The 23,740-nt window shown below is 42.8% G+C and overlaps 2 protein-coding genes across 8 annotated transcripts in view; one reads left to right on the forward strand and one right to left on the reverse strand.

The window, feature by feature from the left end:
* The window catches only part of RGS20 (regulator of G protein signaling 20), a 58,547-nt gene extending 40,265 nt beyond the window's left edge, over positions 1 to 18,282 (forward strand). For 3 of the 4 annotated variants that reach the window (NM_001434992.1, NM_001434993.1, NM_001076327.1), the window contains exons 2-5: positions 5,422 to 5,570; positions 8,204 to 8,290; positions 9,525 to 9,759; positions 10,638 to 11,517. In NM_001434992.1, the coding sequence (NP_001421921.1) occupies positions 5,425 to 5,570; positions 8,204 to 8,290; positions 9,525 to 9,759; positions 10,638 to 10,826 (657 nt within the window). In that variant the 5' untranslated portion in view covers positions 5,422 to 5,424 and the 3' untranslated portion in view covers positions 10,827 to 11,517. Of the gene's footprint in view, positions 1 to 5,421; positions 5,571 to 8,203; positions 8,291 to 9,524; positions 9,760 to 10,637 lie in introns of all 4 variants that reach the window. The other variant, XM_025001734.2, reaches the window with a different exon arrangement.
* Positions 17,055 to 23,740, reverse strand: part of TCEA1 (transcription elongation factor A1) — a 29,000-nt gene continuing 22,314 nt past the window's right edge. For 3 of the 4 annotated variants that reach the window (XM_025001453.2, XM_025001452.2, XM_025001451.2), the window contains exons 7-10: positions 23,539 to 23,693; positions 21,267 to 21,413; positions 20,169 to 20,240; positions 17,055 to 18,571 (exon numbers count right to left, since the gene is read on the reverse strand). In XM_025001453.2, coding sequence (XP_024857221.1) covers positions 18,563 to 18,571; positions 20,169 to 20,240; positions 21,267 to 21,413; positions 23,539 to 23,693 — 383 coding nt within the window. In that variant the 3' untranslated portion in view covers positions 17,055 to 18,562. 4 annotated transcript variants of the gene reach the window in all.

The following is a 23,740-nucleotide window of genomic DNA, read 5'->3' on the forward strand; positions in this document are numbered from 1 at the left end:
ACACTTGGCAGGGGCAGCCTTGTTTATATTAGCTCATGGCTCCCAAGTTTAGAATTTTTATATAGTCAAATCTGCCAATCTTTTACGGTCTCTAGGGGAAAGAGTAATTGTGTCATGCTATGTCAAAGCATCTAAAGTATGAGAGCCTAGTCACCTATTAAATGAAGGAGTCAGAGCTACATGTCCTGTTCAGTAAGATTTCTGATATATTTTTAAAGCAAAAAACATAAGGCACAGAGTCTACATAGCATCTGAGGCTGTTTAGATAAGCATTACTAAGACTGTGTTTTAAACTAAAGTTAATTACATGTTCTTATCATCATAGCAATGGTTCTGGAGGGACTTCCCTGGCAGTCCAGTGGTTAAGATTCCTCACTTCCAATGCAGGGGCTGAGGGTTCGATCCCTGGTTTGGAAATTAAGATCCCAGATGCTTCGTGGCATAACCAAAAAAAGAGATAAAGAGATGGTTTTGGAAAGAATCACATCAAAATCTTAACAATGGTTATTTCTGGGGCTGGGAGAAGGATTAAAGAGTTCAGCAGAGCTGTGATTTCTCTGTGTGCCTCTGTGTTCAGCATGGAAGCCTGGTTGAGGGTTCATCAGCATGTATTCCTTTTTTTATTGGGGATTTTCTTTTTTTTTAAAATTAGTTTTATTGGAACTTCCCTGGTGATCCAGTGGTTGAGACTCCACGTGTCCACTGCAGCGGGTGTGGGCTGGATCCCTGGTTGCAGAACTAAGATCCCACATACCGCTCAGCAAGGCCAAAAAAAAAAGTTTTGTTTTCAAGTTCGGATTTAAAGTTTTGTCTTTGATGAAATCTTATATCTGCAATTACATTTGCAAATAGTTTCTGCATTTGGGGCCAAAAGAAATGAAAAACTGATTGGAATATCTAAATACCTAAGTATATATTAATGTTTATAAAAATATATTAAGTCAGACAGAGAAAGACAAATATCATATGATATCACTTACATGCAGAATCTTAAAAAATGATACAAATGAACTTATTTACAAACAGAAATAGAGTCACAGATGTAGGAAATAAACTTATGGTAACCAGAGGCATCGGGGAGAGGGATAAATTACGAGTTTGGGATTAAAATATACACAGTACTGTATATAAAATAGGCTCCCCTGGTGGCTCAGATGGTAAAGAATCTGTATATAAAATAGGAAAAAAGGACCTACTGTATAGCACAGAGAACAATATTCAATATCTTATAGTAACCTACAATGGAAAAGAATCTGGAAAAGATTATTCAAAGTAACCGAATCACTGTTGGGCACCAACACAACATTGTAAATCAACTATACTTCAATTTAAAAAGCGGTTAAAGTTTTTTTTTTTAATGTAAAATATTTACAGTCTCAAGGGAAGAAGCATAATATATGCACACACACGTGACTCGGAAAGAACATGAGTCACGTGTGTGTGCATGTATGTGAGCAGTTTGTAGATTCTAGTCGCTTACACACTGTCAGCTAGCCAAGGGGCCATGGAAAAGTCACTTACCTCCCTTGGCCTAAAAATTAAGTAGATTAGATCACGTACAGGTCAAAGTAAACATCATAACTAGAAATATTGTCACATTACTGTGTTATAAAATGCAGGCGTCTGAAAAAAAGAAAAATGCGTGTGTCTACACTGAGCTGTCAAATTTCTGAAGAAGGCCCTTGGATTGACAGACTGGCATGAAGAAAGACAATGGGCTTGGCCAGCCTGGCTACAGGTCCTTCTGAGGCACCTCAGGGATGAGGTAAGCCTCTTTAAGCCTTGGTTTCTCCACCTGAGAAGAGGAACTAATAACTGTCTTTCTTGGCTCACGGAAATGTGGGGAGAAATACAAATGAGGTAATACATATGAAAGTCTCCTGTAATCTGTGAAGCCCCATAAAAATATGAAGCATTGTTCTCTTAATTAGCCTTGAATGTTGTTCACACTCGTAAATGTGGCCTTATTTGGGAAAAGGGCCTTTGCAGATGTAATCAAGTGCAGATGAGGCCACACTGGACCAGAGTCTCCTTATAAAGACCAGGGTGTCCTTGTAAAGGGTGTCCTTATAAAGAGAGAGCACTCCCGACTTGAGGGGGAGTTTGTCTCTCAAGTTTCCTTATGTTCTGGCTTGACTCTTTCAGGGCCCATCACTTCTTACTGATGGTAAGATCATCCTTCTAAAGATCGCTGGGGATGGTTTTAATGTTATGTCCTTGAAGGTTCTTGGTTCTCCTTTATCAGGCCCTTGTCTATGATTCTACAGCTTAGAATCAGGCCCTTTTAAGACAGATTTTTTTTTTCCCGTGCAATGCTTGTTCTTTCATCATATTCCCTATGTGTAATTGAAAAATGGCTATTTTCAGAATTTGGAAACCATAATGAAAATAAATAGCTATTCATGGAATCCAACTGCCAAGTTTAAGTTTATAAGAAAATAACTTTTCTGAGAGAGTCACTGTTAGGCTAAATTTTTTATAACTAGTTACTCCTTTCAATTCCAAATTACCAAAGATTTTGATCAAGATTAAGAATTTGCTTTTTTTTTTTACACTTGATCTTGAAAAGAGTTCTCGTAAATGGGTTCCTGGGAATGGAAAAGCCATGTTTGAGTAGGATGATCTCTTAGTTAAGATCTAAATATTTAATAGGGCTTCCCAGGTGGCTCAGTGGTAAAGAATCTCCCTGCCAAGCAGGAGATGTGGGCTCGATCACTAGGTTGGGAAGATCCCCTGGAGAAGGAAATGGCAACCCACTCCAGTATTCTTGCCTGGAAAATCCCATGGACAGAGAAGCCCAGTGGACTACAGAACATTTAATAAACTGCCAACCTGTTTTTTACCATTTTCTCAGGCTGCCATTAATTATAGAAACAGTTTCTGAGGTCACTGACATTGGTTTTACATTCATCTAACTTCTAAGCCTCTGGACCCTCAAACAAAGGCTAGTTGCTGGGGCCTCATGCTTGGATCATGCCGACAGACACTGAAATTATGGCCAGTAGTCTGCGCCACACATAGCCCACAAGAGGAATAGAATGGCAGTGTCAAAGGAGTACTGATTCTGTGTTGCTTAGAGCAGATGGAAATGAAATGTATTCAGAGTTCTCCCACACATATGATGGAGGCCCAAAAAAAGACGCACAAAGCTCGTCTGGCAAATCAGACCACATATCAGTGTCTGAAAGGATGAGCTGAACTAACACATATGACAATGGCATATTTTAAAAATCTTGTATATAGGTAGGTATTTAATATGTTATTAGTCTTCATATTAATTAACTATGACACTTGAAAAATTAATTCTCTACAAATATTTAGTGACACACAACTCTCCCATAAGTTACTACATGTTTGCCTTTTGAATAGGCCTGCAGTAATTGAAAGCATCTCAATCAAACAATTAAGATAACCTATAATGATAAGTTCCAGTAAATTTGAAAATGGAATGAAAGGGATGGCTTATTTTTCAGGAAATGAAAAATACCCATACTGACTCAAAAGAGAGGAAGAAAGTATGAAGAGAACAGAAATCAAACTTTAAGACCCAGTCTTGCAAAGATATTGAAACAGGAGTCTCTTAAAGCCTGCTGACATGACTACATCACAGTCCTTTTTTTTTTTTTTGAGAAACAACTGGGATTTAAAAAAAAATATTATTATTTATTTATTTTTGGCGGTGCAGGGTCTTTGTTGCTGTTCAGGGTTTTTCCTAGTTGCAGTGCTCAGGTTTCTCCTTTTGGTGGCTTCTCTTGTTGCATAGCATGGGCTGTAGAACGCATGGTCTCAGAATGGCAGGTCCTGGGCTCTGGAGCACAGACAGGCTCAGTAGTTGTGGCGCACTGGCTTAGTTGCTCCGTGGCCTGTGGGATCTTCCCAGACCAGGGACTGAACCTGTGTCTCCTGCATTGGCAGGTGGATTCTTGACCAGTGAGCCACCAGGGAAGCCCTGGGATTTTGTTTTTAATGAGGCAAGTTGCATCAGTACCTTTGAGAAAATAACAGTTACCTAGAGCATCCGTGGTTCAAAGCTGATTAGTCTGCAGATTGTGCTGGCTTGTCCTTGCCCCTCCACGTCCTAAATAAAGTGAAAGCGTTGTCTGTCTCTGGCTCCACTGAAATGCCACTGATGCGGTGAGAACTGGGTCCACCTGGAAGGATGGACTGCCCAGGCTGGTGCTCTGGACAGGTGTTGTGAGCGTTGCGCCTGTGGATGAGGGGCAGTACAACCCTCTGATGGGTCTCTCGTTCGGTCCTGGAACTTACATCCCCGTGTAATCAAAAGAAGAGGGCTAATCCAAAGCTGTTGTTAATGAGTTTTAATTCATAAAGAGAATTTAGCCTACTCAATATGAAAACACATAATGAAACTATGATAATTAAAGCAAAGTCCAATAACATAAAAAGATAAGTAATAGTAAGAATAGATGGAATGGAATAACAAATACAGAATTTAATTCCAAAGACCTATTTAAGGTTCTTTAACGGGACTTAACATTTTTTTTCCTTTTACTCTGCCAACACTTTTTTAACCACTGTATCAAAAGTTAAAAATGGATTCAGACATTTCTCTTTCTTATGCTGCTTTTATAGTTCTCTCCTCTAGCTATTCCTGTAGTTCTCAGGAAAGGGGAGGGTTGAAGGGGTTTCCGGTGGCACCATGTCTGGGGGGAAGGCCAGGGCATCGTTTCTATAGGTGGCAGCACGTTTGTGGAGGGGGCGTCACTGTCTCCTGGGTCACCCAGGGCATCACTGAGCAGGACACAGGCGTGGCTCCAAAAGCTTTGCCACTGTGATCGTCAGTGCAGTTGCCCCCACATGCCCCACGATGTTGGTCTAGCAGGGGTGGGGTTGGAGGGACTCAAACTGGGAAGCGCACCTGTGGGAGGTCCTCACGGTGATGTCAAGGGATGTCCTGTCAGCATCCACCTCCTTGACCAAACTGTGAGCAACTTAGTGCAGGGACCTCCATTCGTTGTTTCGCTACTAGAATTTATCACAGCAAATGGCAGATTCTAGACAGTGAATAAATGGTAAATGAATGGATTCTAGGGGTTTCCCAGGTGGCGCTAGTGGTAAAGAACCCACCTGCCAATGCAGGAGACATAGGAGGCACGATTCGATCCCTGGGTTGGGAAGTTCCCCTGGAGGAGGGCATCGAAACCCACTCCAGTACTCTTGCCTGGAGAATCCCATGGACAGAGGAGTCTGGCGGGCTAAGTCCATGGGGTCACAAAGAGTTGGACATGACTGAGTGACTTAGCACACATGCACGAATAGGTTCAAAGGACCAACTTTTACCAGAATTAGCAGAGATGACAGGATAGAGTCACACTGCATCTTCACAATGACGCAAACAGTGGAATCTCCAGCTTACCTGATACTAACTCTGCGCCCCCCACCCCACTTCTCCTGTTGCAGCCAATGGGGTCAGAATGGATGGAGATGCGGAAGCGGCCTGTGTGTGCAGCCCAGGAGCCCACAGCCTGCGCCCCCGGCCAGCCCGGAGTAGAGAACCAGGGATCCAACGCTTGCTGCTTCTGCTGGTGCTGCTGCTGCAGCTGTTCCTGGTAAGCTGGTGGCTTTGTTATGACCATGCTTCTGATAAGAAAACGGTACCTTGAACAGTGCCAGCTTATGATGATTCAGTAAGTGCTTTGTAAGCAACTGCTGTATGGCTGACACTGATGTGGGTTTTGTAAAGGACCACAAAAACAACAAAACAAACAAAAAACCAAGATGAGGGCTTCCCTGAGGGCCAGGGTTCGATCCCTGGTCTGGGAACTAGATCCCATATGTCTCAGCTGAAAGATCCCGCTTCCTACAGCTAAGACTGGGGTCAGCCAAGTGAATAAAAACACAAGGTCTTCCCTGGTGGTCCAGTGGTTATGAATCTGCCTGCCAGTGCTGGGGACACGGGTTTGTTTCCTGGTCCAGGAAGATCCCACACACCATGGGGCAGCTGAGCCCACAATTACTGAGGCCCATGGACTCTAGGGTCCCCAATAAGGTAACTGCTGAGCCTGTGTGCCTCAACTACTGAAGCCCGTGCACCCAGAGTCCGTGCTCCACAGCGAGAGAAGCCACCACAGTGAGAAGCCCACACCCACTGCAACTTGAGAAAAAGCCAGCAAAGCAACGAAGACTCAGCATTGCTAAATTTTTTAAAATAAATAAATATTAAAAAAAAAAAAAAAAGACAAGGCTGCATCCTAGCTCTGAAGGAACATAGTCAAGTCCCTGAAATCAGGCTAACTAATGTATATCAAATGTCTGAAGAACAATCTAAGCTAGCTGATGGTTGAATATTAATATCTGGGCAAAAATGGTGCCTAGATTGTCAAAAAGGAGTGAACTCAAGGCCCTCTACTTGGAGATAAAGAGTTTTTGGAGGAGTTACAATTTAATCTGGGTCTTAAAGATTAGGGTTATGAAAGAGCATGAGCCTGTATTTTATATTCTGCTGCTTCTGTTCTATTAATATTGTTTTCAATAAAGAAAATTATTAAAATTTATGCTGGACAGAGAGAGGAAAAGCTAAAAATATAGGCTAACTTACTGGGAGAGGAAGATACACTGTCATTGCTTAAAAAAGAGATACAACTTGACTGTTTGAGTCACTGCTGAAGATCTGGAGAAAGGGGTATGATTTACACTCAGAAATCACATGGGCATTAGATTGCATCTCTGAAATCTTGTATATGAAACATACCTCATGCCAACCAAATGTGCGTGTAGCTTTAGTCAATGAAACCATTGTAATGTACTTGGGCTTGACTGCAAGTTCGACCCACACTGTGCAGAAGAAGAAACCCTGAGATCGATCAGTGACAGAATCACACAAGGTGATGAGGGGAGCTGAAGGTTGAAAATGAAAAGTCCAGGACAGTTTGTTTGATTTGTTCCTGCTTGCCTCGGGCTGGCATTAATTTCCAAGAAGCTCCACTCCGGTGGGTGAGCCTAGAAGTGCGAGCCTCCAAGGATAGATGGGACCCAATGCTGGGAGGTCTGTCCATTCGGGACAGAACCCCAGACTCTGGGGGGAATACAGGGCTGAGCGGCCTGGCATTCAAAGCAAGCCTTCAGCCCTGAGTAGGAGTCTCGAGGACCCAGCAGGGGACCAGAGGAAAGGATGTGTTAGCAGCCCCTACACCGCGCGTGTCTAGGACCCCGTAGTGGGAAGGAGATCCCCCAATGGAGAAGAGACCACGTTTAAGCCCCTTTTTCTGCACTTTTCACTCTGCTCATCAGGCTCAGTGAGATGGTACCTAAAAGATGCTCAGAGATGTCCCCATGAATATGGAGTGATGCTGGCATTTATCCTATCTACCCAGTCCCCCATCTGCTGCCTTGGGAGGCATAGGAGGCAGGATCGTGGCCTGAATAAAGTCTGGGACTGATGGTGTGGTGGGGGGGGCAGGTGGTGGAGGGCCCCAAAGCAGGCTCCTCCTACTAGTAACAACTATGGTGAATAAAATATAAATCTATGCCTGGACATCATCATCACAGCCAGAAACCAAGTATCATGTGGTATGTGTGTCTGTGAAAGATGAGAGCAATGTCTTCAAAGTATGGGAGCAAAGTAACAGAAAATTTAGTCAAACTATAACTCAGGAAGATGTCTCCAAAGAAGATGGACAAATAGCTGGTAAATACTTGAAAAGATGCTCAATGTCATGGGTCATTAGCAAAATGCAAATCAGACACAGAGCATGATACCCTTCGTACCCACCTACATGGCTAGAATTAGAAAGACAGACAACGGTAAGGACTGGTCTGGGTGTGGAGGAACTGGAGCCCGCCAGCATCGCTGGAGGGAACGTGACATGGTGCAGCTGCTTTGGAGGAGAACAGTGTGGGACTTCCTCAAAATGTTAAAAATAGAGTCATCATGTGACAGTATTTCCACTCCTGAGTGTCTGCTCAAGAGAAATAAAAACAGACATCCACACACAATGACTACAAATAGCCCCAAAGTGCATACAACCTAACTGTTCATTTGTTTTACTAAAAGCATTATTATTCTAAATGTAAACTGTCCCTCATTCGTGTAGACCAGAGTATTATATAGAGAATTTATTTTGCTAATACTTGCCTGTCGTACTTTTGGTTTTCTTAAGAAAACAAAGCAGAGTCATTTGTGTCACTTGTTACTTGATACAGAATGAGCTCAGCCCTCATGTGTGCGTCTCCTTTCGTGCAGTCTCACTGTGAGAAACCAGGAGGAACAAAGACTTAGAAGGACTTCCTATGAAGCCAGAACAGAAGACCTTCCCACCTGTGAAGAAAGGTAAAACGTCAGCGTTTAGCTCGCTGAATTGACAGAAATGCCAGCCTTACTATTTTTAATTCCTTATTATTTTTTCTTTTCTTCCAATTTTTTCTTGAGATACAGTTGACATCCAGGACTGTATAATCCTATGGTATACAACGTAAATGTTTAACTTGCATACGTCGTGAAATGATGATCACAGTAAGTTTAGTGAACATCCATCATCCCATGGACGCCCAGCTGGAATTTTTTGATGTTTTGCCTTATATGTGTCACTAGAATAGTTTCTCTAACTGCAGTTTAGTATCAAATCATAATGTTGTGTCACATTTCCACTCGGCACAATTCCTTTTAATTATTTTTTTTAATTAAAAAAAATGTTTTGACCACATTGCATGTGGGATCTTAGTCCCCTGACCAGGGATTGAACCCGTACCTGTGCTCCCTGCATTGGGAGTTTGGAGTCTTAACCACTGGACCACCAGGGAAATCCCAGCAGATTCCTTTCAATTTATTGTGTGACAGGGAGAAAAGTCAGTTCCATTATTAATCTAATGCCTGTTAATCACAAATATAAATTGATGCTTCTTGGCAAAACATGTGATATATTTTATTTTTGTGTGATTCACCTTTTTAAATAAAAGAACATAATGAAATACACATTATGTTGAGGTTCAGGAAAATTTTAAAGGTCTATTTTTTCTTAACTCTTCTTTTATACTTTAGCTAATATATTATTTTTTGAAGTGTTTTTTTAAAAAAAAGTTGGAAAAAACATATAAATTACTTTTCATAATGCCGAATTTAAAAGTGTCTTTTTTCTTCCTGTATTATCAATGGATTTATTTTCACTTATCGACTCATACCTTTTCTGCATGTGTTTATATGTATCCAAATCCCCCTTTTCATAAGAATACCAGTTATACTGAATGAGGACCCTCCCTAATGACCGCATCTTAACTTGGTTAAATCTGCAGAGATCCTACTTCTAACACAAGGTCCAGGGTCAGGACTTCAGCATCTCTTTTTTAGGAGACACAATTCAATCCATGCATCTCTTTTTTAGGAAACAGAATTCAATCCATGCTCGTATTTTTGCTGAAGGCTTTAGGAATGAGGACAAGTCTTTCTCAGCCTGAAAGGGCCTGCGTGCACATTTTCATTCTCAGAGGGAAAAAGACATCTGTCCAGGGCTGAATTCCCATCAGCTCTTGATCCCTCAACTCCCCACACCCATTTCTCCCACCTGCAGCCCGGGTCCCACCCTGGAGGAGGCCAGCGCCTGGGCTCAGTCCTTTGACAAGCTCATGCTCACGCCCGCGGGCAGGAACGCCTTCCGGGAGTTTCTGCGGACCGAGTTCAGCGAGGAGAACATGCTCTTCTGGATGGCGTGCGAGGAACTGAAGAAAGAAGCGAATAAAGCCACGATTGAAGAGAAAGCGAGGATCATATACGAAGACTACATTTCTATTCTCTCTCCTAAGGAGGTAGGTGCCTGCCAGAGGTCGAGGCCATGGGCACAAAGGACCCCTTCAGTGTCTGGTCACCCGGCCCGGTTACCGCTGCTCCAAAATATGGAACCCCCCTGCCTCCCACTCATCATAGACTTGGGCAGTGGTCCCAACCAATGGGTGCCAAGTGCTCTTGAAAATCTGTGAAAGATCATGAGCATTTTCCTGGGGAAAGTGTGCGTAACTTTCATCAGATTCTCCAGAAGGAGGTGTCTTTTCGTGTCTGGCTGTAAACACTGCTATAGGGGGAAGGAGAGGGTGGGACAAATCGAGAGAGTAGCATGGAAACATATATATATTACCATATGTAATAGATAGCCAGTGGGAATTTGCTGTGTGACACAGGGAGCTCAACCCAGTGCTCTGTGACCACCTAGAGGGGTGGGATGGGGAGGGAGATGGGGAGGAGGTTCAAGAGGAAGGGGACATAGGTATACCTGTGGCTGATTCATGTTGATGTTTGGCAGAAACCAACACAATACCACAAAGCAATTATCCTTCAATTAAAAATAAATAAATTTTTTTAAAAAAGAAATACAACCTCCATAAGCATCACTTTTCCAGCATCGCCGAAAACTCATGGGAGATGCAGATTCTCACCCGCACCCAGACCCACTGAGCCAGAAGCTCTGCAGAGGCCCCACCCAGTTTAACCAACCCACCAGGGGCTTCCAACGCCTCTGAAGTTTGGGACCCCTGTTCTATAGGTTCAGTTCCTCCTTTGGCAGCTTAGCACTGGGGACGACCTTGCTTGGTTGGGATTTTTAAAAAGCCAAACAAGCTGTGGGAGTCGGGGGTGGATGTCCAGAGACGACCATGTCTGATGAGCCTGGTGTTTCCCCCACGTCTGCCAGGTCAGCCTGGACTCACGCGTGCGGGAGACCATCAACAGGAGCATGGCTGAGCCCTCCCGGAACATCTTCGACGATGCCCAGCTGCAGATCTACACGCTGATGCACAGGGACTCATACCCCCGCTTCATGAACTCCGCTCTCTACAAAGACCTGCTCCGCTCCTTATCTGAGAAAGCAGTGGAAGCCTAGGATATCAAAGATATTTATTATTAATAAAATAATCCAAGAACTCGTGGGCTCCGTCTAGGACAGGGACTTTAGAGGCGGTAGTGTCTTCTGCTGGTCGTGCTTGGGCTGTTTGAATAACAGACGCTTTCTTCTACAGAAAACTGATACATTCACCAAGAAAACTGCAGCCACCTTTTCTAATCCTTTTGGAAAGACTGGGGCATGGCTGTGTAGAAAGGTTGTGTAGTTACATTTATGGTGGCAGTAGTGTGTTCTCAAGGGACAAAGGATACACAAGAAGACACCACGTTGCCTTCAAAGGGTACATCATGGGAACAGACAGGACCCAGATTCCCATTTTATAAAAATGTGATCGCTACCTGTAAAACTGGTACCCTGCTGTATCTTAGGATACATGTATGTATTGCTAAATGCATATATGTTAATGTGTAACTTACATGATTGATGTAAAGCGCTGTGCTCTTAACTGGATCAGCCTCAAAAGTCTGGTAAGAGAAGCAGTGTTTAGAAAATCCTTTTGTTGACAAGTTACCTTTATTTTTTATTACCAGAGCCTGCCAACCTAAAGAATGAATTTTCAACTTAGTGGCATTCATCACAAACATTCAAATAAGCATATTTCCTTTTTTAGTACTGAAAGAAACATGGGCATTTTCACTCTAAAAAAATAAAGCACAAGAGTTTTATCTCAGCCTTTTTTTGTACATGTAACTATTTGAGAAATAGATGGGGAAACAGTGTCAGACTTTATTTTTTTGGGCTCCAAAATCACGGCAGATGGTGACTGCAGCCATGAAAATAAAAGACGCTTACTCCTTGGAAGGAGGGTTATGACCAACCTAGATAGCACATTAAAAAGCAGAGACATTACTTTGCCAACAAAGATCCGACTAGTCAAGGCTATGGTTTTTCCAGTAGTCATGTATGGTTGTGATAGTTGGACTGTGAAGAAAGCTGAGTGCCGAAGAATTGATGCTTTTGAACTCTGGTGTTGGGAGAGTCCTTGGACTGCAAGGAGATCCAACCAGTCCATTCTAAAGGAGATCAGTCCTGGGTGTTCTTTGGAAGGACTGATGCTAAAGCTGAAACTCCAGTACTTTGGCCACTTCATGCGAAGAGTTGACTCATTGGAAAAGACCCTGATGCTGGGAGGGATTGGGGGCAGGAGGAGAAGGGGACGACAGAGGATGAGATGGCTGGATGGCATCACCAACTCAATGGATGTGAGTCTGAGTGAACTCCGGGAGTTGGTGATGGACAGGGAGGCCTGGCGTGCTGCAATTCATGGGGTCGCAAAGAGTCAGACATGACTGAGCGTCTGAACTGAGCTGAACTGAACTGAAGATTAAGTAAGTACAGACACACTCAAGATTCTCTTTTAGTTCCCAGACCAGGATTTCATCTTTAGAGCCCACTGTTTTTAATCACAGGTGAACAGAATAAATTCATAGCTCAAGGTGAATATACAGCCTTACAGATCTAAACCATCACTATAATGAGTGGGGAAGAAATGCATCCAGAAAGTAATTTGCATGAAGCTCAGTCAGTAAAGAACCCGCATGCAATGCAGGAGACCCAGGTTCAACCCCTGGGTCAGGAGGATTCCCTGGGGAAGGAAATGACAACCCCCTCCAGTATTCTTCTTGCCTGGAGAATCCGGCGGACAGAGAAGCCTGAGGTCACAAAGGGTCGGACACAACTTAGCGACTGAACCACACTTGCGCCTCAGCCTTCACAGGATGGCCTTCCTCTTGGTCACCCCCTCCCTGGCCCTTCAGTCTGAAGATTTCTTCATTATTCTTTTCAAGCCCCTGGTCCTCATTCTCAGCAAACACCTCCCCTCCTCCTTTACTGTGACCATGGCACCCCTAAGCCTCCATCGTCCTGACGACCTATACATCCACGTGGACCAGCATCCATGCCCTCTCCTGAGCCCAGCCCCAGTGAAGGTGCTCTTTCCCCCTTTCCAAGACGTTAAACCTCTCGTGTCCTTTTTTGTTGTTGTTACAGTTGATTTACAGTGTTAATTGATTTCTGCTGCACAGCAAAGTGATTCAGTTGTACCTATGTATATTCTTTTTCACTATGGTTTATCTGGATGTGAGAGTTGGACCAGAGAGAAGGCTGAGCACCAAAGAATTGATGCTTTCAAACTGGTGCTGGAGAAGACTCTTGAGAGTCCCTTGGATAGCAAGGAGGTCAAACCAGTCAATCATAAAGGAAATCAACCCTGAATATTCATTGGAAACACTGATGCTATGCTGAAGCTTCAGCTTCAGTATTTGGCCACTTATGTGAAGAGCTGACTCACTGGAAAAGACCTGATGCTGGGAAGGATTGAGGGCAAAAGGGGGCGGCAGAGGATGAGATGGTTGGATGGCATCACCGACTCAGTGGACAGGAGTTTGAGCCAACTCTGGGAGATGGTGAAGGACAGGGAAGCCTGGCATAAGCGAGGTCACAACTGTCACAGTTGGACAGGACTTAGCAACTGAACAACAAATGGTTTATCCCAGTGTATTGAATATAGAGTTCCCTGTGCTCTACAATGGGATCTCGTTGCTTATCCTTCCTATATAATGATAGTTTGCATCTGGATTCTGACTCCGTCTCCTAGGGTCTCATTTTTTTCCTTGGACAGAGAGGATGTCTTAGGGACTGAGGTATCGACACTGCCCTGCAGCCGCTTACACCCAAGTAAGGACGACAGATGTGTGGGGCAGAGACAACAGCAGCCGTGAGTACTGGTCCAGAGAGGAGCTGAGCTTTGGAAGCCTTTTAGGCCATAGGGAGCTTGTGAAGATGACCCGAGCTCCCGCCAGGCTCTGGTCCACCCCTTCTCACCTGGGAACCTGGTACTGGCTGACAGCGCCCAAGAATCCCCAGGGGAGCAGCCTCACATCCAAGTGCTACCTTCCTGCTCTGAGCCCACCCACCTGGCCCTCACGATCCGTGTGCCGCCCCCCAAGCTCTTCCCTGGGTTCACTTGAGCGCCCCTTCCATTTCTCCCAGAAGTGTCAGTTGTGTCTGACTCTTTGCAACCCCATGGACTGTAGCCCACCAGGTTCCCCTGTCCATGGGGTTCTCCAGGCAAGAATACTGCAGTGGGTTGCCATGCCCTCCTCCAGGGGATCTTGCAGACCCAAGGATTGAATGCCCATTTCCTGTATTGCAAGCAGATTCTTTACCGTCTGCATCAACAGGGAAGTCCACCATGAACAAATCCAGTGGATGAATCTGTAGGGCCATCTGTGTACATGAAACAATCCTGAGATAAATCAGCCTGCTATTCACCTGGGACATCAATGCTTCTTCTGGATCAAAAACACTTCTGTAGTTTAACTGGAAATCTTAGCAGTGTTCGCACAGGTTTTGATGTTGTATTATCTCACTTTTACTTAGAATCATGCATTTACTTTGAACTCAAGTATTCATCCTAAACCATTTAATATGAAAAATCTTTTTTCAGTTGCTTGTTATAGAAATCTATCTTAAACTAGCATAAAGTAAATGGACCAGCTTCCATTAGCAGAAGTCCAGGGTAGTTGCAATGCCTGCAACTACCTGATCTCCCTTCCCCATCTCAACTTCCCTTGGCTCATCACACACAGAGGGTCTCTGCACACAGTGGGTAGAAAGTACAGGGAGCCCGGGGACAGCTCCTCCTGGCTCAGCTTGTCCAGTGGAAGCACTTATCTATCATCCCACCTTTCATACAGTAACCCCAGGGAGGAGCACAGGTGAGGTGGGACAGAACACTGACAGACCCAGCAGGGTCACATGGGGATGAGGTATCCCTTAAATGAATCAGATGTTTGGGAACTAGCGCCAGAGAGACAAGAGACACAGCAATGCCCTCCCTTCCCAGGGCTCTCACAATTCTGCTTTTTACCAGCTACACTTTCTAACAGCATTATTACAAAGGTAACTTGGATACACACTGTCAGCCACATATAAGAGTGGAAAAGCCCTTTCGTGTCAAAGCAGCTCAGTCTTCCAATTATGGAAACACCTGGGATAATTTAATCAGACTCTATGGCACATCATATATGAAATGTTTCTCTCTGCAGTTGGGGCCATTAAGAAAAAAAAATAATTAGCTGCCTTTTTATAGCACTGGGGAGACAAATCAGAACAAGTCATTGGAGGCAGTCATCTGTGCTCTCATCTTCCATCCACCACTTAGATAAACAAGCACCAGAACACACAGGTTGATTTGAATAAAAATTTTATTTAATAATAAACCTGTTGCATCACTTTGCAGAACCAGAGTACCAGAAGAGACCTCCCAAGGCTGGAGCTTGTTACATCTTCCTGGAACTGAGTCCACAACATTGCCGGCACTGGCTACCTGCCCTCCCCCAGGTCCACAGACGTGGGACAGCCTTCATGGCTCAGCTCCCCCAGTCAAGATAGAACACAAACAGAAGCAAGAAAACTATTCCATGAGCCCCCACTGGGTGCACCCATTCTCCGAGGTGTTGAACACAGCACTGAACAAGTTTCTCATAAAACTTGTTCTCATAAAACCGCATGGGCTCCACCTTCCCCAACTTACAGCTACTCATCACAGCTGTTGCACTGGACTGGTTTCACTTGTCATTCATCCTAGGAACTACGTAGGGGGTGAGGGGAGCCCCCACAACCAGTTTGACCTAGGAACTCGTCAGGCAGTACCTCTGTCCTACTCACTATGAAGTAGGATCTTCAATGTGGGCACTTTGCTTATTTCTGAAACTTGGAGAAACACGTGGATTTTTACATCAGTGACTATTCACCTTACATTTCCTGGCGGGACATTCTTGTTTCACTTTTTGGCTGTATCCTACAGCATATGAGATCTTAATTTTCTTACCAGGGACCAAACCTGCATCTCCTGCAGTGGAAGGTAAGAGTCTTCACCACTGGACCACCAGGGAAGTCCCTCAATTCTTCTTGAATGGCTAATTTTCTACATACAGCTAAATGGGGTGGAGGTGGAGGGCTGCAGTGGGCAGCAAAGTGTAACTGTTGATTAAAACTCCTTAAATCTCACCACTTTGTTATTTTTGATACCTCAAATCCCCAAATTATACTTTGAACTAGAGGCAATCATTGTGGAAGTCTAGTGTTAATACTTCAAACTTTGTTCCATCTGTGAGGCATGTAGAATGTGTGTTTGTGTTTGTGTGTGTGTCAGAACTCCTGCCATGGCTTCCCAACACTTACATGAACACTCATTATTCTCAGGGGAGCTGGAAAACCAAGGTGGTGATTTTCTGCCTTCCGGGGATGGTTCTTCATTAACTGTCACATCTAACTTTATGATCCAACTCTCCTATCTTGTACATGACTACTGGAAAAAACATAGCTTTCACTATATGGGACTTTTGCCAGAAAAGTGATATCTCAGCTTTCAATAATATGCTGTCTAGGTTTGTCATAGCTTTCCTGTGAGAGTTGGACCATGAAGAAGGCTGAGCTCCAAAGAACTGATGCTTTCGAATTGTGGTGCTGGAGAGGACTCTTGAGAGTCCCTTAAACAACAAGGAGATCAAACCCAGTCAATCTAAAGGAAATCAACCCTGAATATTCATTAGAAGAACTGACATTGAAGCGGCAGTACTTTGGCTGCCTGATACGAACAGCCAACTCATTGGAAAAGACCCTGATGCTGGGAAAGATTGAAGGCAGAAGGCGGTGACAGAGGATGAAATGGTTGGATTGTATCACTGACTCAATGAACGTAAATTTGTGCAAACTCTGGGAGATGGTGAAGGACAGGGAAGTCTGGTGTGCTGCAGTCCATGGGGTCACAAAGAGTCAGACACAACTTAGCGACTGAGCAACATCTCCATGTTAATTTAACACAGTTGCTTTGTCCTAGAAATAGACATTATAAGATATTACCCTTGAGAACTGTTTACTTCCGGTTACTTTATAACTGGCTGGCGTTCTCCAGTCTAAGACTCCCTGTTTGGCTTTTCACATCACACTGAGTGCACACACAGGATGCACACATGCACTCTGCTCTGAACCAGCCTGCATCCCTCTCCGGGGTCCAGGGAGGAGACAACAAATGTGCTCTGCACCAGTCCCTTCATACCTACAACCAGGCAACCATTAGTTAAAACTGCACTTTAAAAACACCTTAATAGTTGGGAAAGGAGAACTTTTTTTTTTAAATCAGAACTTTTTAAATAAAAAATAAAGCAAGTACAGATATCAAAATAAAATGACAAAATGTGATACATGTTTAATAACAAGAAACTTTATTGAATTACAAATTTAAAAATGGCTCACTTAAAAGTGGGACTATTTTAATCTTCTTACACTCATTCTTTCAAAAATTCATGTTATTTTCCAAGTGATAAAAGGTTACTCTGTGACCTGACAAAGTGGAGGTGGGATGGCACCAGTGGCCAATTCTTACATGTGGGGTCTTCTTGTGGACTTCTGGATGTTTTCTCTACTGCATCAAACTGACCTGCGGTGAGCAGTGAGGAAGGGTGGGGGGCGCGGGGCGTATAAGCTGGTGCTGAAGTCTTTCCTTAGGGGTCGGAGAGTGGAGATGGAGCAGGATGAGATGTGTTCCTCGTAACTGGGGATTCAAGATGTGCTACAGCCAGCGTGAGATCATTCTTCCTTATTCTCAACCAAGCAGATGACACACACTTAACTGCAAGGTCCGTCCCATAAACGTGGGCCGTGTTATAGCCCACACACTCCTCTGTCCCTCAGCCTTACCTCCTGTGTAACAGAGGCAGCAAGTCAGTTAGGACAGAAATGTGCTCCATCAGTCTCCATATGGAAAGACCACAGCTTAATGATCTATATAAGCCTTAAAGTCCTCAGTCAGGACAGATTTCCAAATCAAAATCAAGTCAGGAACTGTTCACAGGAACCACACTATTCTAAAATGCTAACATCTTCCTCCCAGTGTGTCTTCCTACAAAAGGAAAAAATGGTCCAAACTTTCCACTCTTTGCCTGTCTGGGATTTATGAAAAGCATACCAAATTATGACAGTGTTCTGCAAAACTAAAATATACTACAAAGTCAAACAGGTAAATAAACAACAAACCAAACTGATTTCAACAAAGTCAAGTCATATTTCCAAAAGCCAAATCTATTAAGAACAAGTAATACACATGTACAAGAAATTACAAGAAATGAGGATCACAGTTAGTTACAAATGCAAAATAATATCTAATTATCCCAGACTTGTGAACAGAATAATTAAAATCAATTTCATATGCTAGTTCAAATATTATATACAATTTAGATAAGCTGGTCAAGTATTACTTGAATACACACCATGTCTGATAAACTTATAATTACACTGCCTCATCCTTTTTTAATATTTGCAGGTACATGCCAATATAGGGGAAAAAAATGTAATTTCCACTTGTGTGTTAACTGAGAAGAGTAACATTCTACTGTGTATGTTTTATATTGTAAAAAAGTTGTTACATTTTCTTTTAAGAAGAAAAAAAAAGGTAAAAATTAACTGCCAAAAGTTTATTAAAAAAAAAAAAAAGTTTTGAAACAGATTCCATTATGTGGTCTCCCTACTGACCTGAAACTACACAAGGCATTTAAGGAAGGGACACTATGTCAAAACCAGAGACTAACCCAAGGGAGGCAAGTTACTTTAAAAATCTGATTTGCAGGAAAACTAGCTAGTTGACCTAGTCTTAAAGCTAATTACAAAATCCATCTTCTTAATGGTCCAGATGTTTTGCCAATGCTTCCAACTCAACAGAACTGTCAAAAAAGAAAAAATATTTTGTGAGACCTTTAAATACAGACAATGGGGTGTACCTCCTTCCCCTGTTCAACACAGCATACACATGACACTGCTAAAGAAAGAGGCATTTTTAAAAAATGCTGTATTTTCCAGACGTGAACAGTCACCTATATTGTGTTTGACTCCTCCAATTTAGAACCGCTAAGCATACATAAAGAAATAATATAAAATATTTTCTTATTAAGCACTTCTCTCCTTAATTCTTAGGTTAAAAAAATTAATTCCAAATTTGAACTTCCAGAGTAAGCCACCACAGGCATCAGCTTTCTACATTACATTGACTTTTCTTAAATCCAACAGGAACTATGTCAGCACTTTGCAGCAAACTGCCTGTATTCAATACAAACTATGATACGCCCAGTCTTCCTCCTCCTCATGATGCTAAACAAATCCAGGAGAGCACTGGAAAAAACAAGTTTGCCCAACAGGATTGAACAGCATGAACATCTATCCCGTAGACCAGTTAAAGAAACTGCCAGCTCCAGACAGGAGACGCTGCTTCAAGCCATGAAGACATTGTCAGCACCATAACCTCCAGGCCCAAGAACAGAATCGCTGTGTGTAACGAAACGGGCGCTGGCCTCACCCCTGGAACACTGCTAGAGCCCTCCTCCCACTGTCTTTTTTGTTCACTTCTGATTTTAGGAAATGCTTTAACCTCTGTGACTGTTTTAAAATAAGGAAACGTCTAAGGTAAGAATAACTTGAAAAGAAGCTTGTAGAATTTTCACACACACACACAAAACTAATCACAAATAGAAAGCATTTTTGGAGCATCAACAATGACCAGGCACTTTTAAATCTATCATTTCTACTACTCAGCATGACCTGTACTGTGGGCCTTATTTATATTTGTCTGTGAGAATATCACAGTTCAGCAACAGTAAGGGGCAAAGGAGCCCAAAGCATGTCTGGCTCCAAAGCCCACCTTCCTCCTGTGGGAGCCCCCAGCCACACACTCCTAGTGTCCCCACCTCTGTTTTAGGTGTGATGTTTCTGTGGCTCACAGAAATCACTGAAGAATGAATCATTCATGTAACATTATTTGCCTGTGTGGGGCTAATTTAGGAGAACACAGGCAACACAAAAGAAGGCTTCGTGAGAAGCCTATCAGATCATGGCAGTGCTCATCCGGATTTCCTAGAATAAACACTGAAACCAGTGGGCTGGATTTCAAAGAGGTACAGTAGTTTTTCCAGAATAAACATTTATGCAACCATACACCCGTGTACGTGTTCCGGAAGAACAAGCATGGGAGCACCTGAAAGGACAGCGTGCGCACAGGATGGCGACACAGGAGCTACACCTCTAAGATCCGGCCTTGTGACTCCTGCACCAAGACCACGCAGAGGGCAGTGTCCGAAGTCACCGTCTAGTTCTAGCAGAGTACCAAACAGTGTGATCCACGACAGACGCCAGCCTTGGCCTCCCCAGCATGGGGCAGGGTGAGCATGGGACACACGGGACAGCCCCCAGAGAAGAGCCGGTGTAAGCACCCCAGGGAGAAACCACCCCACAGAGCCGGGTGAAACGGGACACCCCCAGGCTCCCTACCTTCCACCGGTTTCCACACTCGTTGCAGACGACAAACGTTGTCATGGGTTCATCAGCACTCCGTGTTTGTACCTATGGCAAAGTTGGGTGAAAAACACTGCTTAAAGCATCTATCTAGAATGTGGAAGACCCGGGTTTGCGCCCTGGGTTGGGAAGATCCCCTAGAGAAGGAAATGGCAATCCACTCTAGTACTATTGCCTGGAAAATCCCATGGACAGAGGGGCCTGGTAGGCTACAGTCTATGGGGTTGCAAAGAGTCGGACACAACTGAGCGACTACACAGAAAATCCAACCTAAATTAGAATATCCTACATAAACTACAATGGTAGCACAATAAAATATGTAACAGTCCAAAACAAGCTATTAACAAATTAGCAAAATAATAAGGAAAGAACACACATTTCCAAACAAAAGTCCTTGTCTTCTCATCTTTATCCCAGATAAGTGGGAAAATCATCCAAACTTGCACATTATACTACCAACAGAAGTGAAGTGAAGTCACTCAGTCGTGTCCAACTCTTTGCGACCCCATGGACTGTAGCCTACCAGGCTCCTCAGTCCGTGGGGTTTTCCAGGCAAGAATACTGGAGTAGGTTGCCATTTCCTTCTCCAGGGGATCTTCCGACCCAGCAATCAAACCCAGGTCTCCCACAGTGTAGGCAGATGCTTTACTGTCTAAGCCAGGTGAATCTAATATATACTACTGATAAATGGCTAACAAATATGAAAAATTTTCATCATTAACTAAGAAGCACAGAAATACTAATTAAAAGACCTCCCAGTTTTCTTACAAATTCGTAAAAACATAAAAATTACAAATACTTCATTCTGACAAAAACTGCCAAAACCTTTCTAAAAGTCAGACAGCAACAAGAGCCTTTACCCATCCTCTGTGACTGAGGAACTTGACATCTGCTCTAATATAAGACTGTAACTAGAAACACAAAGTTATTTTGATATGTTTTGAGAGAGATCTCAAGTATAAGGATACATTCTTAATACTAACAAATCCAGCTAACTGAAAATAAGTTGATATTTGTCTTGAAACGGGAGTTGTAAGCCTCTTAGTATGAAAGTGAGTCTTAACAGTCACAAACCTGTGTGTAAGTGCAGTTCTTCTTTTTACATTTGCCGCATGTGAACAAGTCCGTCTGGGTTCCGCCTGTCTTGGCCATCTGATGCTCTCTGATGGCTTCTTTGGTCAAGTTTTTCCGCATCTCTTTGAGCTCATCACTAGCCATCTCCTATCACAAGGACAGCAATACCACCCAGTTACAGGCACCTTCTATACACATGCAGAATGCTGTTTATGCTCCAGTAGTTAAACAACAACAGGATCAAAATCAACGTTTAAAGTTTTGAAAGTGAAATATCGTTATTTTTCCTCAAAGGACTCATCAGTTTGTTTACTCTTACATTTTTCCCAAACACTCAGAAGTCTGTATGTGAAAACTGCATCTAATGCAATCCGATAGTGATGAGCGTATCCAGACCATGGTCTCTACTACTGCACCCACCTCCTCTGCCAGAAAAGGAACCAGGGGCCTCAGAGGAATGTCTGGTTCCAGTTTTGAGTCAAGAAATGCACAAGACAGGCAGAGTATCTTCTTGTGCCAGGAAGCATGGGAGCTGCCTGACCACTGTGAGCTCATCACTGGACAGAGGGGCTATGTGACAGAGCTCCATTGACCAGACAGAAGATAATTTCTTCAGCCATCATGATAAATCACTGAAAAGACCAACCCACTGGATAAATAAAGTCACAAGTCCGTAACGACACTTAAAAAAGTAGAGCACAAACACGTGCAAAAATGGCAACAAAGGCCCCCATTGGCGGTTAGTGGGGCATAAACCACTCCTTCTGACAACTGTTAACCAAAGGGAAGAATTACACACTCACCTGCCTTTCCTATCCTAACCAATGGCCTTAAACTCAGGGCAAGTGCTCCTTTATCAAAGAAGTCTAGCTAAGAAAGGTGAAAGGACTTTCCCAATTCTAGAAATCTGTTTTGCAACTCCTAATGACATCACCAGTTCAGGCAAGGATCATCAGTGGGTGAATACGCAGGTAAAAGGCCAGTGGAGAACCTCACAGAGAAGGGATGAGACTGTCCGTACACAAATCCCTGATAAATTTCCACACCAAAGAGAACAAGATACATGTCTCCTGAGGTGATGTAGTATGAAGTAAGAAGGACCACTGATGAAGCATTTGTGCAGGGAAAGTTAAACCTGCATATAATCTAAGCCTACAAAACTAGCTTCCAGTTCACAGAAAAGAATGGAGACAGAAAAATTAGTGTAATGAGGAAGAAACGGGCAATTCAGTGTGAGATACACAAGAGATAAACCAGTTTCTTCAATAGGTCAATGTCATGGAAGAAAAGGGGGCTGGAAAAGGAGACTTAACTATGTTCATACACAGTCTTAAGAGACCAAGCTTAGGGTGACATCTAGACTTCGGATCCTGATACAAAGTAAATGTACAACCAGGAACATACAATGACTATAAACCAGATATCAGATACACCAAGGAATCATCATTAGACTTGCTGGATGCAGTGATGACAGTGTAGTTACATAAGAATGTCAGATTTTTACAGATTTCTCTCAAGGATAGAGAGGTGGAAAGATATAATGTCTGGAATTTGCTTGAAAATAATTCAGGGGAAAAGAAAGAAAACAAAGAAGGGATAGATAATAAACAAGTGACAAATTACTTAATATACTTGAAGCTTAGGTGATGGGTAGATGGGACTTCATTACACTATGCTCTGTACTTCGTGAAAGTTTAAAATTATCCTAATGAGGTTTTAAAAAATGAATCTTAAAAATATAACAGTTTTCATTAGTTATATAGAAAGACAAATTCACTTGGATGCTCAGTAAGACAGTGAGACTGTAGACACACTTCAGCTTATATCTATGAATAGCTACATCTAAAAAAAGCAAACAATGAATTTCATTTTCTCCATCACTTTCTAAATAAATATAAGGATGGTCAATAAGATGTAGCCAATCTTATAGTATTTAACCAAGAAAAGAGCTTAGAGGTTACAAAGTCTGTTTGCAATTAGAAATTTAATTCTGATTCTACATGAATCTACAATAAATAACATTTTTATTTTTTGACAATAATTTAATAAGGCAACCACTCAAAGATCATGGTACAGTTATGAAAGGGACAAAGTACTGATGCTAACAATCACCTTACGTTCTTATCTAGTATACTGTATATAGTGTGTATAAAAATGTATTAGGATAGTTATTACAGATGTAGTATTTATTCAGTACTTCATGATTTAAACAGACTTTACACTTGACATCATGGAATACCATCACAGAAATGTTCTATTCAAATACACTCACCTCTGCTGTCATTCTAGCAAACAAGTCAGGAGGAATGTTCCCACACAGCACGTTTTTCCTTAAATTTGGATTTTTGGCATCCTTAAGATTTGATATCCTACTTCGTACTCTATTTTTGTATTTCATGTCTGTGTTCCTTATTTCTTGATAGATAGGTACTAGGCCATTAAGGAAAAAGATTAAATTATAAAGGTCCTAAGAT

The sequence above is a fragment of the Bos taurus genome, chromosome 14 (assembly GCF_002263795.3).
Source record: "Bos taurus isolate L1 Dominette 01449 registration number 42190680 breed Hereford chromosome 14, ARS-UCD2.0, whole genome shotgun sequence".
Lineage (NCBI taxonomy): Eukaryota > Metazoa > Chordata > Mammalia > Artiodactyla > Bovidae > Bos > Bos taurus.